General features: G+C 39.6%; 4 protein-coding genes across 4 annotated transcripts; all 4 read right to left on the bottom strand.

Moving 5' to 3' along the window:
* Window positions 1-311: 311 nt before the first annotated feature.
* On the bottom strand, window positions 312-3,003 carry GCK72_020296 (uncharacterized protein; the record flags this gene model as incomplete). Its single annotated transcript, XM_053733497.1, has 3 exons — window positions 312-401; window positions 455-769; window positions 2,764-3,003. The coding sequence occupies 3 exons, from the start codon at window positions 3,001-3,003 to the stop codon at window positions 312-314; spliced, it is 645 nt and encodes a 214-aa protein (XP_053582410.1).
* A 48-nt stretch (window positions 3,004-3,051) lies between these two features.
* Window positions 3,052-3,581, bottom strand: GCK72_020295 (uncharacterized protein; the record flags this gene model as incomplete). The annotated part of the gene is made up of 3 exons (XM_003116677.2): window positions 3,052-3,081; window positions 3,131-3,316; window positions 3,369-3,581. The coding sequence occupies 3 exons, from the start codon at window positions 3,579-3,581 to the stop codon at window positions 3,052-3,054; spliced, it is 429 nt and encodes a 142-aa protein (XP_003116725.2).
* Window positions 3,582-5,549: 1,968 nt separating this feature from the next.
* Window positions 5,550-7,435, bottom strand: GCK72_020294 (uncharacterized protein; the record flags this gene model as incomplete). Its single annotated transcript, XM_053733496.1, has 5 exons — window positions 5,550-6,507; window positions 6,684-6,846; window positions 6,894-7,018; window positions 7,064-7,278; window positions 7,328-7,435. 5 exons carry the CDS (start codon window positions 7,433-7,435, stop codon window positions 5,550-5,552), a joined length of 1,569 nt encoding a protein of 522 aa, XP_053582409.1.
* Window positions 7,436-16,426: 8,991 nt separating this feature from the next.
* GCK72_020293 (uncharacterized protein) lies at window positions 16,427-17,615 on the bottom strand (the record flags this gene model as incomplete). The annotated part of the gene is made up of 4 exons (XM_003116124.2): window positions 16,427-16,744; window positions 16,788-17,093; window positions 17,144-17,332; window positions 17,388-17,615. The coding sequence occupies 4 exons, from the start codon at window positions 17,613-17,615 to the stop codon at window positions 16,427-16,429; spliced, it is 1,041 nt and encodes a 346-aa protein (XP_003116172.2).
* Window positions 17,616-18,028: the final 413 nt, after the last annotated feature.

The following is an 18,028-nucleotide window of genomic DNA, read 5'->3' as shown; positions in this document are numbered from 1 at the left end:
AGAAATAATTTTGTCCGAGAGGACTACACGGGGGCGAAAATTCGCGTGGGAAAACTCTTCCATTTAGGCTCCTTTTGAGCCGGGAAAACGTGAATTTAAGGCGTTTAGAGCGATTTTTAGCACATGCTCCAATGATGAAAGTTGTTCAGAATTTTCTGAAGTATCAGAATCTGAAATAAAAAAATATGACTTCTGTCCACCTTTAAGCGAGTTACGCGCCGGCCCGTGTTGGCCCGTTTCGGCACTGATGACAAGTATGCTAAAAATAAATTTATTATTAGATCCAATTTAACGTTACACAATGAAAAGTATTAAATACGTTTTTGTACAAGATCACAGAGGTTGCGGACGTGGTCCCGCAAGTCAGACGAATAGGTACAGCTGTGCTGGTTGAAACATTTCTGAAATTTATCATCGAGTCTAGTCGTGTATTCAAAACATAAAATATTCTTACCTGAGCATCTTTGCACACTTTGAACGCGTCCTCCACCAGAGTACTACTGAAAAAAGTGTTGAAAAAAGTGATTTTATCAACTCTGGATTCCGTTTCCTTATACAATGCGAGACATTCGATGGAAGCCAATCGATTAGCCTTGAAGTTGAAAAATGAGCAGTCACCTTGAACTGGTTTTGTAGCAATGAGACTCAGAAATTTCTGATAATTATCTGATAAGTAGTCCAGAGAAAACTCATTGCATTTATCCTTCACATAATTCATGAAACACGACTTTCCGTAGATATACGCGTCTCGTCTGTCGATCTCATCTTTCTGTGATAAATCAGTCGAAACTTTGTTATCAACCACTCGAGCTATACCTCCAAAAAACCGAAATCGTTGAGGCAGGATTGTTTTTTCGACGATTTAGAGAGGTAGACATTCCTCGAAAATCCAATAAAACATTGTTCGACTTCCGGTACAATTGCGATATCGAAATTTTCGGGATTTTTTCATGAAATCGTTTTTATCTCGGCAGTGACACGAGAAGACATTATTTTTTATTTTAAATTCGGCATCTACATAAAATTTGGTATCGGAAACATGTTGTCTCTACTTGTAACCCTATCCCCAAAAAACACTTTTTTTGGAAAGTATGAGAAAAACTGGGGTTTCAATTTTCAAGTCTTTCCAGTAAACTATTTTTGATGTTTCAAAATAATGGTTTTTTGAAGTTTTTCATTCAATCATGTCATTTTTATATAGTTCCGGTACAATTTTTGATCATACCACAAAAAATTTTTCAAAAAATTGAATTTTTTGATTTCTGAAAATTTTCTCCCGAATTGAATCATTCCGACTGAAATGTTAAGGATAGCATCATAAAATCAGGAGAATATAACTGGAATACTCTTTAGGTTTATAAAAAACTTGGTTCCCATTGTCGGGTCACCTGCTACTTACGCGTTCATGGTGAAATTCAGCGAAATTTTCAACTTGGGAAGTTGGTGCAACGGTACTTCATACTTGCAACATTATTTGACAGGGAATTGCAATGAATATGACAGGAATAGTGAGAAAACTGCAAAAATTGATAGATTCAGCAAGATTTCCAAAAAAAACTTTAAAAAATTAGGACTCATAAATGTTCAATGGTATGACCTTTTTATGGATATAAGGAAAAAACTTTTAAAGTTTTTTTTTGGAAATCTTGCTGAATCTATCAATTTTTGCAGTTTTCATACTATTCCTGTCATATTCATCGCAATTCCCTATCAAATAATGTTGCAAGTATAAAGTACCGTTGCACCAACTTCCCAAGTTGAAAATTTCGCTGAATTTCATCATGAACGCGTAAGTAGCAGGTGAGCCGACAGTGGGAATCAAGTTTTTTATAAACCTAAAGAATATTCCAGTTATATTCTCCTGATTTTATGATGCTATCCTTAACATTTCAGTCGGAATGATTCAATTCGGGTGAAAATTTTCAGAAATCAAAAAATTTTTTTGTGGTATGATCAAAAATTGTACCGGAACTAAATAAAAATGACATGATTGAATGAAAAACTTCAAAAAACCATTATTTTGAAACATCAAAAATAGTTTACTGGAAAGACTTGAAAATTGAAACCCCAGTTTTTCTCATACTTTCCAAAAAAAGTGTTTTTTGGGGATAGGGTTACAAGTAGAGACAACATGTTTCCGATACCAAATTTTATGTAGATGCCGAATTCAAAATAAAAAATAATGTCTTCTCGTGTCACTGCCGAGATAAAAACGATTTCATGAAAAAATCCCGAAAATTTCACACATTTTGAAAATTTTTACAATGAAGGTGTTGAGCTGGATTTTTCTTTTAAACACAAAAAATGCTTAAAATAGTGTCTGCAATAACTTCCCGTTGAGATTTCGTACCTAACTACTTTAGGAAAAATTTTCGAAAAATATCGATTTTTTGGTTTTCCTAGGTACCCAGGTGATGGACCCGGCCAAAAAGTACCCCAGTTTGTTGAGAACACTTGATACTATCTTTGATCAAAATTATAGGCAAATCGGAGATGGTCAACTTTTTTCGTGTGTCTACGGGTGATCGAACGAGTCAGAGAGTGCGTCTTAAACATTTATTTTAAAAACCAATTGCTGTCGAAAACTTTGGAACATTTATAAGAATGAAAGTTATTATTAGACAGAAAATTATTAAATACGCTCTTGCAAATCATCACAGGTCTTGTCGAACTTATAGCGAAGAATGGAAGGGATGACGCAATTATTCTCGGCAAAACATTTCTGAAAATTCGAATATGATTTGATTTCACTCTTTGTTTAACCTGAGTATCTTTGCACACTTTCAATGCATTTTCCACTGGGGCACTGCTGAAGAAAGTGTTGAATGCTGTAAGTTCTTTGATCCTGGATTCAGTGATCTCTTGCATTGCGAAACATTCCAATGCTTTCAATTGATGGTTTTTACGATTTGCACCTTCACAATTATTTCCATTTAATTCGGTGGACATCACATCAACAAGTTTCTCATAGTTTTCTTCATAAAGATATTCCATAGAAAACATGTTGCAGTTCTTTTTCACGTATGAATAAAAACATGTTTGTCTTGTATCCTATCCAGCGCCTTTTTCATCGGCATTTTTCTGAAAAAAGAACCAGTTCAAGATGCGTTGGCCATAGTTTTGATAGTACCTGCAGAAAACGAAACTCGCGAAGACACGATTCTTCTGTTAACGACTTCGACAGATACAAATCCTTCAAGAATTCAACGAGACATTGACGAACATCAGGGAAATAGTCAATATTAAAGTCGCAGAATTTTGTGATGGTATTTCTGTATTGCGTCGCCTGTTCACATTCATATGGAGCGAGGCAGCTCTGAAATTGTTCACAATTAAAAACATATTTTTCAATAATAGCCAACACTTACCGCAGCCTCTTCACACAACTGTTCGTTGTTTTGAGAGCACGTTTTACCGTAGAGCATCGACCATGGTCTCTCCAAACAATTCAGTTGTCGATCACATCCGAATTGCATACGCATACTGTCATACATATCACATTTCGTGTTGGGGTGTAACGGTTTTTGTGTGGAAATGAGGAAAAGGCAGGAGAGGATGAGTACGGTTCGAAGAAGGCACATATCTGGAATTAGTTAAGATGAGAAAGCTAAAGTGCAGCTGATTAACGGAAAAGAGAAAACAATTTACAAGATGGAAGACTGATTTTGAAAATTACAGGTGAGTAGGGTGGCGATATAAAGACGTGCGTTCTAATCGGTGCACGGTCAGTGACCCAGCACGGAGAGCGGTTCATTGAATCGAGGCAGAGCGCACATGCGCATCGCGTCTGCGAGAGACTGAGCCCTGTTTCTGAAAAAGAAAAGAAAGGCACTTATGATCTTGGAAATAAGGCGAGTGACCCTCTTTTGAATATGAGGAGATCGATCAATAAGGTGTCGCTGGACATCTGGCACTGTGGGGATATGAGGAAAATATCGTAAAAGAATAAACAGGAACCTGACAGGTCTAATTTGTAAACAACAATATGTCACAGTATGCACGGGCCAATGGGTGAACTCAAACGAACTGTGTCCGGAATCGGAGAGAAGTTGTAGGGGATCTGTAGAGTGGTACCAAGCCTCAAACTTGGGTAATTAAACCAAAATTAATAGTAACAAGAGAGTATAAAGAGAAAAGGAAAGAAAAGAGAAAAAAATGTGACAGAAAAAAGAGAGACGACCGTCCGGTCGCTCTAGAAGCTTGAGAATGAGGAAAGAAGGGGGCGGGACGGTCCCTGGTGAGAGAGAAGAGGGATTATACAGTCCGAGTGAGAAATATTATGGGGGAGACAGAAATATGATGGGAGGGACTTTACAGTCATGAGTTGTGTAGGAGGGGAAGGAAGAAATATATTGAAAGAATTCTATTAAAAGGATAGAGAAGGATTGAGATGAAAGGAAGGTGCTCAGATCGAGCACACACAGTTTGATAATATTTACTAGAAAAAATGGCTCTATAGGCAAAGAATGGTCCCAACCGCAAAGAACGGTCCCAACCGCAAAGAATGGTCCCAACCGCAAAGAATGGTCCCAAAATTTGGCTCTATAGGCAAAGAATGGTCCTAACCGCAAAGAACGGTCCCAAAAAATAAAAAAATGGTCCCAAGGAATTACATGGTCCCTACCGCAAAGAATGGTCCCAACCGCAAAGAATGGTCCCAAAATTTTGGGTGACCCAAATTTCCGAATTACATGGTCCCAACCGCAAAGAATGGTCCCAAAATTTTGGGTGACCCAAATTTCCGAATTACATGGTCCCAACCGCAAAGAATGGTCCCAAAATTTTGGGTGACCCAAATTTCCGAATTACATGGTCCCTACCGCAAAGAATGGTCCTTCAAAATTGATACGAAACACTTTTCACCATTCTCTTAGGCTTAGGTTTCTTAGAAATTGGTGAAAAAATTGACAAAATCGGTTATTAATCGTATTTGTCAATTTTTTCCCAATTTCTAAGAAACCTAAGCCTAAGAGAATGGTGAAAAGTTTTTCGTATCAATTTCGAGGGACCATTCTTTGCGGTAGGGACCATTCTTTGCGGTAGGGACCATTCAATTCGGAAACTTGTGTCCCCCAAAATTTTGGGACCATTCTTTGCGGTTGGGACCATTCTTTGCGATAGGGACCATTCAATTCGGAAACTTGTGTCCCCCAAAATTTTGGGACCATTCATTGCGGTTGGGACCATTCTTTGCGGTAGGGACCATGTAATTCTTTGGGACCGTTCTTTTATTTTTTGGGACCGTTCTTTGCGGTTGGGACCATTCTTTGCCTATAGAGCCGAAAAAATTGCATTCTGAGATTCTGAGCAAATTTGATTGTGACTGGTCTAATATACTCCGGATGATATAACCGGGCAAATTAGGGTTTCACACAGATGCGGCCTCTAACGAAGCTGGTATATACTGTCGAAAAAAATCATTCGATCATTGAAACTGGGTTGGAAATTTTCAGAATTTGAACCCAGAAACGGATGAGATGTAGTATAAAATTTAATTATTAAAAAATTCTTTATTTGAATGATTTGAAAAAACGAAAAAAAAGAGTCAATCAGAGCGATACAATCTTTGACAAAAAACTGTTTGGTTGCTTTTTCATCTGGTTTTTGACAGTGGTAAGATCCTTCTCATCAATAAAAACATCCAAATGAATTATACAATTGTTTTGAGAATCCACGATGTTACATCTTCTTCCAACTTTTTTTTTCTCGACAAAACTATTTTCGTTTTTACTCAAATCACGAACCGAGCAATAAATTGAATGATTCTCTACTGAAAAGCTCAACTCTCTAGACTTGAACAGAATTGAAGACGAGAATTCAATTAATTCTTCCTGGTTGGTCACGGGATTCATACGGCTGAATGATTTTACATCTGCATGGTAACGAATGACCACTTTCAAATTCTTTTGCTCCTCCTTGAAAACAGTTTTCAGAATATTATTGAAAACTTCTTGAATATCTACTTGATTTTTCTGCATCCAATGAGAAAACTTAATTGATATTTGATTTGTTGGGAACTCGTTTCTGATGTTGGCTATCAAGTTTTTGTAGTGATTCCAATCCGAATTGTCATGTGTGATGCCAGTTGCACACTTAGAGGAATCAGACAAATCCACATCAACACGTTCCAATTTTCGATCCAATTCCGATTTATTGACGGAACTCCTTGGTGCGTTCAACTTTAACTTTGTGAAAAAATTCTTCTGATCTACCAAGTTCTTGACAATCAAACTACGAGTTACATTGATAAACTTGATCCCGATTGACTTCACTTTCCATTTGTTTATCATCATCTTCACTATTTCCCGTGGTGAATGTTGATGATCGAGGGGTGCGTTCAAGGCTTCATTGCCAATAATATTATCTTCGTTTACTAGCACTGTACTTTCTGACAGTTCAATTATAAGATGGTCACATGACTTGAACGATGTGATGAACCAATTCAAAAGTCTAAAACATTCTTCTTTTGAACTAGTTGGAGCGAGTCCATGAATCCCTTCGAAAATGCTGCAATTTTAAAAGTGAACTCCAAGCATAAATCAAGTTTAGCAGAAAATAAATTTCAGACATGGGAGGCTACTGCAAAATATAACGGTTCAAAAAAGAGTATTGCGGCTCGTCGAACATGTCTCAAGTTTATTTCAAACTAAAACTCACAATTCAAATATAAAAAGAAGATTTACCTATCAGATAATGTGAGCGACTTGAAATGGAATTGTTCACCAGTACCAATTATTGAAGATAAATTCAATGATCCATACTCTTGACAGTTTCTTGAAATATTCACACAACTGGAGCACCCATGACATAAATCACTCAATCCTCTAACAGATTGAATATCACTATCTTAAAGATAAAACAATATTATGGTTAGGGAATGTAGACCAACTTACAATCTTTTCCAATCAGGGTATTTACAATTGCATCATGAAGACTATTTTGAATGGTTTCTTTCAATCTCCATAGATTTTTCGTTGTTATTTGTTCGATTTTTACAATTTCTAACTTCTTGATGAACCTGAAACGAAGTTGGTTCAAAATTCGAATAACGATGAAAACTTACTTGAAATACCCGTCGATCTCAGTTAATTTGAATTGATCATTATTCACAAATACACGGACGTCTCTATTATGAGCGACAAATATCTGAGCAACCAGTGGGTCTGTTATAGTCAGACGTAAATCACCGAAGATTTTTCCAATATACTCTATTTTAATTTTACGGTGGCTTTTCTGAATTTGACGAAGAATCTCTTTGTTGAATGACTTCGATACGAGCTGGAATAACAAATGAGTTCAACTATGTTCACATAAAAAAGGTACTCACTCGAAAACCAAGGTTTCTCATGATTCCAAATTCAACATGACTCAAAATATTTTCGAGAAGATGTGATGTGGCGAATACTTTTGTCGCTTGCTTATTCGAAGAATCCATTGGATTGGAACTGAGTAAAGTACACTGAATTGCGGTGTAATAGACAGAAAATCAATGAAAACGAGGATAATGCACCAGTCTGAGAAGATGGGATTCTGGGAAGAAATCTCTAGATACACGGCGTCCAGAGCGAGCCGACTCGATTCAAAAATATCTAGTTTCAACGGAGCGCGTTTGCGTTTTCAGCTTTTTTCAGCCGTAATTTTCAATTACTTCGATTACTGCACGCCAAAAACAGTAACCCAAAAAATCACTGAAATGCCTCAAACTGAAAGTTGTGCGACCATGCATTGGTGGTAGCAACCTTGACACCTTAGTACAAGACTCCAAAAAAAAATTTGAGCCAGTTATGTAGGGGTTACGATAGTTATAATGTTTGAAAAATAAAGAAAATAAAGTTTTACATAACTGAGCGGTTATTCTAGAGGCTAATAATCGATTTCTTAGTACCGTGCCTTTTTTGACGCAAATTTTAGAGATTAAAATGGGACTGCGGTATTCCAAAATTCGAAATTCCGTGCGATAGAGTCTTTTTTGACACTTTGAGGCCTCATAACTCGCTTTAGACTAATTTTCGGAACTGCCTCCAAGAGACTTTCCAGTCCCCCTCCCCTTTAAGTCAGGAAATTCTTTCGTTAATTTCAGATTACGGTAAACTCCGAAATTTGCCGTGAAGGTATTTGCGAAATTTTGAACTTTCTTCCTGATTCGTTTCTTCCGCTTTTGTTTATTCCTGATTTTGTTTCTTTCCCGATTCTCCGTGGGGAGTATTTGAGTTTAGAACTCGGAAGAATAGAACTGCGACAAAATAAAACTGTGAAAATATAGAACAGGAAAAAATAGAACTGCGACAAAGTGGAACAGTGAAAGTTAGAACTGCTACAAAACAGAACTCCACGAAATAGAACTGAACACAATGGAACTGTTACAAAATAGAACTGCTACAAAACTGTTACAAAATAGAACAAACAAAATAGAACTGCTTACAAAATAGAACTGCTACAAAATAGAACTGCTATAGAACTCTACCACTGGTTTTGAAAATGCTTATTGGGCTTATCTAATATAATTTTATCCAGTTTTTTGTTGACTATTAAATAGACAAAGACTTTATCTTCATAAAATAAGTGTTTTTAGTCGATTTTTCTCCTCGAATTGGTTATAATTCGTCTTAAAAGTCACGAATGCAAACGCGCTCCATTCGAACTAGAGTTCTCTCTCCCCATTCGGGTCGAGAGAATTAGTTTTCTTTGGTCCTAGGCTAAAAATAGGAAAATTGATTATTAACAATATTTGATATTACAGACTTTATTGGTTTTGTGTTTCGGAAATTGGTATGTTTTGTGTTTCGGAAATTGGTTGGTAGCTATAAATGATACAGAATAATCTATGATTAATCGATAGTCGATAATCGATAATGAATTTACATGATGGTGAACAGGGTTAGTAAAACAGAAACAGTTAAAGTAGAGTAACGGGAACGGTAATTAATAAAACAGAAAACAAATAACTTAGAGTAACAGGAACGGTAATTAGGTAATTAGACAACATGGACTGCTCTCATCCTTCTTCTGGCTGACGTACTAGCACCGGTGGTCCATCCGCCTCCTCCTCCGCTCCGCCTGATATTCCTTGCGCTTCCGGCGTATCCACCAAGTACCTTTCGAGACCAGCATCAGATCGCCATCTCCCACGCGCCTTGATCTCCTCCTTCGAAAGTCCTTGTCTTTGCAAGTCGTTGGCGGCTCCTCGTCTCAATGAGTGGTGAGTCCCATCTATCCCGAACTCCATCAGCTTCTTTTTAACTATGGAGCTTATCGCGCTCGCCGAGAGTCCAGCTCCGTTATTCAAATTTGAAAACAAATACTCACTCTTTCTCGATCTTAGAGATTCGCAAACTTTCCATCGCTTGAGGCGACAGTCCAAATCCGAACCATCCGGACAAGGAATGAACGTGCTTCGACCGAGTGCCTGTTGATCGTTCTTTGCTTTTCTCACTCGGATTTCCAAGATTCCATTAGTTTGAGTTAAGTCCGACCATTTCAGATTCGCTGCTTCCTCAGCTCTCAGTAACGCTTGGTGAGATAGCAACAGAATCAGTGTATCTCTTTCACCTTTCTCATCGTTGCTCTTCGTTCCAGCGACAACTTGCAGCTCACTCCACGACACTGCTTTCGGTTGTTGCCTCTTCTGCACTTCTTTCCTCCGTGTGGCTCGAATCACATCCGCTGCCAACTGACTTCCAACTTTTGACATTTCTGTGTTAGACATCTTGAATGCTGCCACGATTTTCGCCAACGAACCACCGCCCACCAACTCCGACCTGGATGCCAAGTATATCAGAGTGGATGTCTCGTTGAGTGGAAGACCGTTATTTTGTATCCACTTCCTTCTAGCGGCATTTTCTTTCAAGTAGTCCCGAGCTGTCGACGGTGCTTTTCCTTCTAGAGCCGCCCTGGCCAGAAATTCGATTGCTTTCACAAGATTTCCCGGTCCGAGCGAGTTGATCATGTTTTTGACGAACGCCAACTTCTCTCCCTCTGCAAAAACTTATTATTCCTTTTAGCCTTCTTGAGCTGTCCTGCCCCTTTTTTCTCTCCCTCTCTCTTGTTCGTGTTCGTTGGGTCCGGGTGGGAGGGACGTTAACGAACACGTAGAATGAGGAAAAGATGACCTGCTCGCGCATAGCGTGGGCGGCTGTCGCGACGGGACCTTTTTCGCGTAAAAGTCTATGCGCCTTTAAACCGTTCACCGTCTACTTGTACTATAGTACTAGACTACCCTTCCCAAGAAAACAAATAATTCTCTCTCCCCATTCGGGTCGAGAGAATTAGTTTTCTTTGGTCCTAGGCTAAAAATAGGAAAATTGATTATTAACAATATTTGATATTACAGACTTTATTGGTTTTGTGTTTCGGAAATTGGTAGAACACGCAAAGCCATTGGGCTAAAAAGAAAAATCGATAATTGCGAGCATGAATGGGGATCTGCAAAACTCTGAAGCCATTCTTTCTCCTCTCTGGGAGCCTCTACCTGGCGAAATAATTTTAGTATTAACCTTGAATATTCTACTATCTCTAATCTCCGGGATGAACTCTCCCCGCTCATTTACTAACGCTTGATATGAGGGATGTGCTTTCCACAAGGGCGTTGCTAAAATTCCTCTCAATTTCTTCTGCCGTGCCACCCGCATTAGGCGTGGAATAAGAGCAGGAGGAGGTACCCACCAAGCCAATCCGATAGCTCCAGCTTTGTCAACATGCTCGAAGACGTCTGCGCCAAGAGTTCCCGGTTCTGGCAGCCTGGAAAAGAAGAGTTCTGTTTTCGTGTTCTGTTCGTCTGCGAACCAGTCACATTTGACTTCACCCCATCTTTTTTGCGCCCACTCAAACGCCCAATTTTTCACTGCCCAGTCGTCATAATCGAAGTCTCTGCTAGCCTCATCCGCTTCCTTATTCTGTTCTCTGGGAATCCAGATAAATTTCGCCTGGCCGATACTGCGCAAACTCTCCCATACTCTCTCAGCTACGATCTGTAGCGTCCTTCTCATTGAGCCTTTTCTCAAAATGATGACTGCTGCCTGGCTGTCTGTATGGATCAAAACTGCTCCTCTTTTCCACGACGCCATTCTCTCTACTGCCATTTGCACTGCTCTCAACTCTCTCAATGCGCTCGACTCATTCTGGAAACCTGTTCCTCCTAGTTCGGACATTCTCATCACTGTTTGTCCACTCCCGTTCTTCAACACTGCGCCGAGTCCCTCTGCAGATGCGTCGGTGAATAAAAACCACTGTGGCTCAAACTCTTCTTCCATGTCTCTTATCATGCCGCCGCTCTCCAGCTTTTCTTCCCAGAAATCCAATTCAGATATCTCACCTTCACTAAGTTGTCGTCTTATCGATCCAGCTCTTTCGAGCCCAACCGTCTCCTCTGCTATCACCGAAGCCATCTGTCGCTGACGACCAATCGCTTCGTGCCCTGCAACGATCGTCAATGATGACAAATAACCACACATTTTCTGTCGGTCCAGAACCGACGGAGCCCGGCTCCTTTTTAACAACGAGATCTGATCTCGGAGAGAATTCTCTCTTTTCTCAGTCAATCTGACCGTTCTTTCCGTCAAATCTCCTCTTATGCCCAGCCAAGTAAACTGTGCGCTTGGTTCCCAGTTTGACTTATCCTCTGCTACACACACTCCCGCCGCCTTCAAATCCTCTCTCACCATTATCACCGCCCGCTCCGCTTCCTCTCTGGTTTTGGCTAAAATCAAGCCATCATCCAGATAAAGAAATATATTTATTCCCGCTGCTCTCCACCTTCCGACTAAGGGTCTAAAAATTTTTGTGAATAACCAGGGAGCTGTAGAGAGACCAAATGGGAGCGCGTTGAACTTCAGAAACGGAGAGGATGGGGGATCCGAAAGCGAAAAAGCGAGCAAATCTGAAGACGCTTCGGAAATCTTAACATGGTGATACCCACTACGAAAATCAAAAGTAGCTGCATAACATGCTTCACTCAAAAACGGCCAGACCGTTTTCCAGTCCTCTTGCCTGAACCTGGCAGGCGATAACCCTTTATTAAGTTTGGAAAGATCCAAGATTAGTCTCAATTTCTCACCATTTCTAGCCACCTGAAGCGGGCTAACGACCATCGGGCTCTCCGCCACCGACACGACACCCGTCTCTCGTAGTTTATTGATTTCTGTAATTACAAAATTCATATTATTCTTGGCCATCTTTCTCATCTCCTCGGGTGCGGGAAGAGGAAAATGTTTATCTAAGGGAATTTCGTAACCGTTCTTTATTACCTCTAAAATCCAACGTTCTCCTGTTAACTCACACCAAAACTGTATATGCTCCGAAAGCCTGTTGGGGTATACCTTACCTGGTTCGACCGCACTGGGTACTATAGTGTCCAATTTCGCCGCAACTGAAGCATTGGATTTGAGAACGTTTCGGAAAGTCTCCAGAAGTCGAGCTTCCATTGAACTGTCTTTTTGTCCCAAATGCCCTTTCACCTCCATGGCCTCCTCTCTGCGAATAGGCTGAGAAATTGCGGACTCCGGATTGCCTTCCTCCGAAGCCCGCTGCTGGAAACCACTGTCTTCTTGCCCCACTTCTTTGGTTCCGATTATCTCCTCCTTGAGACATTATCTGGGCTAACGCCATCAATTTCGCATCGCCTGCATTGCTTCCTTCCGAACTCGTGACCGCCGCGATTGCCCTCAACTTTTCCACATTCTTCAGAGCCGAAGGGTCCTTGTCCAACAGCAGCAACTCTTGGTTTCTTCTTTTCAGCAGATCGACGACCTCCTCCACAGCTTTCCCCAGATCCGCCGCACCGTTATTCAGACTCTAACGTAAATCGCCGACACAAAATGACCGTCCGCAAATGCGCTCTATTGAACTCAAAAAATAGGCGCGAGATTTGAATTTTTTGACTATAATTATAGAGATATAAAGTTAAAGTCACCCAAGTTTTGTAACCAGTTAATTCTGGGTCAGAAAACTTGAATTTTTAGGAAAACACAGCGAGAAAATACCAAAACGTTTAGCAGAAACTCTAATAGAGGCTCAAAGTAAAAGTATGTTTTAAAATAGTAAAAATCTGTCCTAAAATCTGTCCTAAGGCCCAAAAAGTAGAAAAAACTTCCTAACTTACTAATAAAACTGAGAATTAATGTTTAAAAAATATCAAAAATTTTCGGTAGCATGGGTTCGAACCCAACACCTACTGACTACCAGCCGCACCCTCATCCACTGAGCCACCGAGGCACTGAAAAATGAGGGTGCGGCAGGTCCCTATGTGTGTGGTATTTTTGATAAATTTAAAAATTCAAAATATGGGTGTGCGGTGGGGCGCATTTGCGTACGGTCATTTTGTGTCGGCGATTTACGTTAGACCGTTATTCAGCATATTGATGACTTGTACGTTTATTTCCGCTTGTTTCTGAAGGCCTTTTTGCGACAATTCCGGAACCTTCTCCTCTCCTTTTCTCATTGCGAGCAGCTCCGGAGCGATCATCTCCAGAAATTCGTCCTTGAACTGTCTCATTAGCTCCATTGAAAATGACCCAGTGGCGGGTACTTGTCCTTCGTCGGTCATCTTATTTTCTTGCCGACGATAAATGGTACGAATAGATTCCGATATAACAATTGAATACGGAACTTTACGCAAAAAATACGTAGAAATCGCTACCAACGTTAACGAACACGTAGAATGAGGAAAAGATGACCTGCTCGCGCATAGCGTGGGCGGCTGTCGCGACGGGACCTTTTTCGCGTAAAAGTCTATGCGCCTTTAAACCGTTCACCGTCTACTTGTACTATAGTACTAGACTACCCTTCCCAAGAAAACAAATAATTCTATTTTGTAGCAGTTCTATTTTGTAGCAGTTCCATTGTGTTCAGTTCTATTTTGTCGAGTTCTGTTTTGTAGCAGTTCCATTTTTTCGTAGTTCCACTTTGTTCAGTTCTATTTTTTTCCTGTTCTATATTTTCACAGTTTTATTTTGTCGCAGTTCTATTCTTCCGAGTTCTAAACTCAAATACCCCTCTCCGTGTCAAGAATAAACTATCGGCCTACGGTAGCTTCAAACGTCCGTCAGGTGTTTGCGTACTCGGCATTTAACTTTACGAGCGGAAATTTTGTTTGTGCACGTGTCGGCTTTGCGCAATTTCTTCACCGCATTATCGTTTTTCTGTCAATTTTATTTATTTTTAAACAAAAAATAAGCTTAAAGTTCATATTTTCCAGCGCCACACCACACAAAATGGCCGAAAGTATCCGCGAAACTCCTTTATACCTCCGCACTTGTGTTCTATACGAATTCCTCGAGAAAAAGTCAGTTTTCGATGCGTACAAAAACTTCTGCAGAAAATTAGGAGATTCTGCTATGGATTACGCGGAGTTCGAGTTTTGGTTCTTGAGATTTTCTCAAGGAAAATTCGATTTGAATCATGACAGAAGGTAAGATCCAAAGTGTTCCTAATTATAAATTATTTTTTTTAGTTTGGATCCGAAATCTCATTCGTTCACTGATTTGCTAGTGCCCAAAATTGTTGAAAAACTGATAGAGAATGTCGAATTAAATGAACGGTAAGATTGTGATGCGCTCGCTGAAAAAGGGGCGTGGCATATGAAATAAGCATTTTCAGCATGACACTTCGAAATGTTTGCAAAACTTTCCGTAACGTCATCGACAATTCCGCTCAATATTTCAAAACAATTTCAATCAGTGCAACGGGATCTGCGATTGAACTGGAACTCGATAATCACCCTATTCAATACACCAGAAATTGTCAGAAGTCGTTTTGTGATTTGGCTGTAATTCTGAGCAACTCGAATCTGAAATTGGAACGTCTGGAAATTAGAGAAATCGATGAGAAAATAATGAAGAGACTCTGGGCGAAACTTGATACTTTAAACCAGAAAATCCATGTGGAAAGTGCGTTTATTCAATACGAAACTACAATGGAAGAAACGAATATTTTGAAGTATTTGGAGCCAGGAACACTCAAAACTATCACTTTGGATAACAGAATTGCGAATCAAACGAGACCTGTTCATCCCGATGTAATTATGGAAGCATTGGATAGAGTTATTGAATTGGAACAGTACAAACAGGCGGAAATGTTGCATGTCTGGCCGAATTGCGCTCAGGAGAGCTTTTCGATTCTAGGATTTCTCAATTGTCCACGACTCACTTTTCACTTCTACAAGCATCATAATAGGAGACTGGGAGTGATGCTGTTGGTAAGTATCGAAAGAGTGATGAGGCAAGAAGTAAATCATACTTGTAAGCCGGGCCAGCGCGTAATTCGCTTGAAACTCAATATTATGAGCTGAAAAATATACCAAAATGTAGATCTCGGCGAGTTCTACGTCCTTGACCTACAACGGGCCGGATGGTAATTCGTTAATGTGCCGCGGGCCGGGAAAAAGTGTCAAAAAACGCGATAATGGCCAAAAAAAGGTCACTGACGTAGAACTCGCCGTGATCTATTATCGGAATAAAAAAGTTCTGACATTTTTTACCGACGCGCAAAATTCCCGCCACTGATCTCCGGGAACGCCCACTTATCATCTTGCAATTTCAGGGCACGGTTTCAGTTTTATTTACACTGATTTCGCGGGCAAAATTTTCAAAAAATACTACTTTTTCAATAAAATTTGACAGAAAAAAAACAAACTTCAAGGAAAATAGATCAAATTTAATTGAAAAAGTAGCATTTAATTGCAAGATGATAAGTGGGCGTTCCCGGAGATTAGTGGCGGGACTTTTGCGCGTCGGTAAAAAATGTCGGAACTTTTTTATTACATTTTGGTATATTTTTCAGCTCATAATATTGAGTTTCAAGCGAGTTACGCGCCGGCCCGGCTTATTAGCCGAGCAAATTCGTTACAACTGCGCCCCGCCGCAAACGAGAGAGTGTCGGCGAGAGACGCAGATTTTTTTCTCGCGCCAACAATTATTTTCACAGTTTTTGACCTATTTTTCGAAAGTTTTTATGCAATTTGTTCTTAAAAACAGCGAAAATAGGTCAAAAATGGTAAAAATATTTGTTCGCGCGAGAAAAAATTCTGCGTCTCTCACCGATACTCTCTCGTTTGCGGTGGGGCGCAGTTGTAAGAGGGGGTGGGCCGCTAATACTAGTACGAAATAAAATAATATTTTCCAGAAAATTGTCAGATCCACTGAAATGAAATTTGTGATCCTAAAAACTCAAGTTGATTCTAAATTTGGAAGCGCTAAGGATTATTTGATTAGAAACGGCGGAGAAGTTTCGGACCCGAATCGTCCGAATGTGATCCGCGTGCCAATCAAGGAATCCAACGATTTCTTCGAAGTACAACTCAATTCACTGGAAATTCGTATTGAGAGAAAATCATTTTAGTGTTTTTTTTGCTTCAATTTCCCCAATTCTGTAGTGTAAATAAACAAGAATAATGTTTCACCTTCATTTTCAAAATATAGAGAAAAATCAATATCTATTCGCACTTAAATTGTGAAGCCACTTTGTCAACAATTCTCTCATAATCCTCCACAGCCGCCTCCCCACAGATATCTGACATCACGCTCTTCAAACAGCTTTTCTTAGTTTTATACTTCTCACAAGTGGCTTCTGTGGTAGTAGAATAGAAGTCCATCCCTCCCAAGCACTCGAATCTCGACAGATCCGGCTTTTCATTCATGATTTTCGAAATGCAGACACCGAACTTGCTTTCCATCATTTCGACAAGATTGCAGCTTTGTTGAATTTGTTGGCGGACGGATTCGCTGGCGACACAACTATTGTTCATGCAGGACTGTAAGACGATTGTGACATATTGTGATTTTGAAAATAGCTACCTCAGTTTGTCTACACAACTTGATTGCAATGTCAACTCGAGGGTCGTTCAGATGAATTTTGGTTTTACTGAGCTGTTCGATGCTCGAAGCTGTTTGCTCTGCCACTGCTACACATTGAAATGAATTCAGGAGATGATGAGAAGATTTACAGTTCTTGACAATTGGCTCAGTTGTCATTGTGGTCACGAATTTCTCATAGTTTTTAGAGAAGAACTCAATTGAAGATTCATTGCAACTCTCCTTGACGTAATCCAAAAAACATTGCTGTCCATTGGTGTAAGCCTCGCTTCTCTTCGTCATATCTTTCTGAAATACTTGAATTTTTAGACTGAAACAAGTATGAAAACAAGACTAACCTCTAGGAAATCATAATCTTTAAAACATGAAGTTTCATTCATCATCTCCCTCGCCAAATACACCTTTTTGAAGAATCCAATAATGCATAACTCAAGTTGACTGTCCCGATATTTCACTATATCACAAGCGGCGTCTAATACAATTGTCGCTTCAATGCCTTGTTTGCACTGAACTCTAGAAAGACAGCTCTGAAAAACATGTATTTGGTAAATACTGAAAAAAATGCATCATATAGGTACTTACAGTAGTTTTCTCACACAACAGCGTCATGTTTTCCACGTGTTCCGATGGGGGTTTGCTGTTATGTTGCTCTACGTACCCCTTCAGATTCGATATCAACGGAAGACACGCTCCAAATTCCACTAGATCTTGGAGAGTCGAACAATTTCGAATCTCGGGCGGTGTGGATGGAGTAGATATAGTGAAGAGCACTAGGCAAAAAAGGAGAGAAAGGGTTGAGAAGTTTAGCATATCTGAAATAGGAATCTAGAAGAATTTGCTATCTGTTTTATATGATAGAAAAAAGAGAGAAACAAAAACATTAACAGGAATCATCATAGATTATTCTGAATCATACAGAAACAAAAGAATATTTGAAAACATCAAAGTTAAAAATAGTTTTTATAGACAAAAAGTAAAAATACAGCTTCTTCAGAAGAAATATTGCAATCTGAAGTTGAATAAGAGGCGTGTCATAAAAGACAACTGGCATCTTTCAAAAAAAGTTTCGTTGTGGCAAATGACTGGAGTTCCTGGTCCGAAGAGAGTTGAGATGTAACAGTTGTTTCTTTTCGAGAGACGGAGCAGAAACGTGACAAGGCTGAGTCTTTCAAAGGGTAGGAAAATCAAAATTACAGAATGAAGGGTGGCTATTAAGTATTGAG

The sequence above is a fragment of the Caenorhabditis remanei genome, chromosome V (assembly GCF_010183535.1).
Source record: "Caenorhabditis remanei strain PX506 chromosome V, whole genome shotgun sequence".
NCBI lineage: Eukaryota > Metazoa > Nematoda > Chromadorea > Rhabditida > Rhabditidae > Caenorhabditis > Caenorhabditis remanei.
This window is presented reverse-complemented; position numbering and strand designations above follow the sequence as displayed.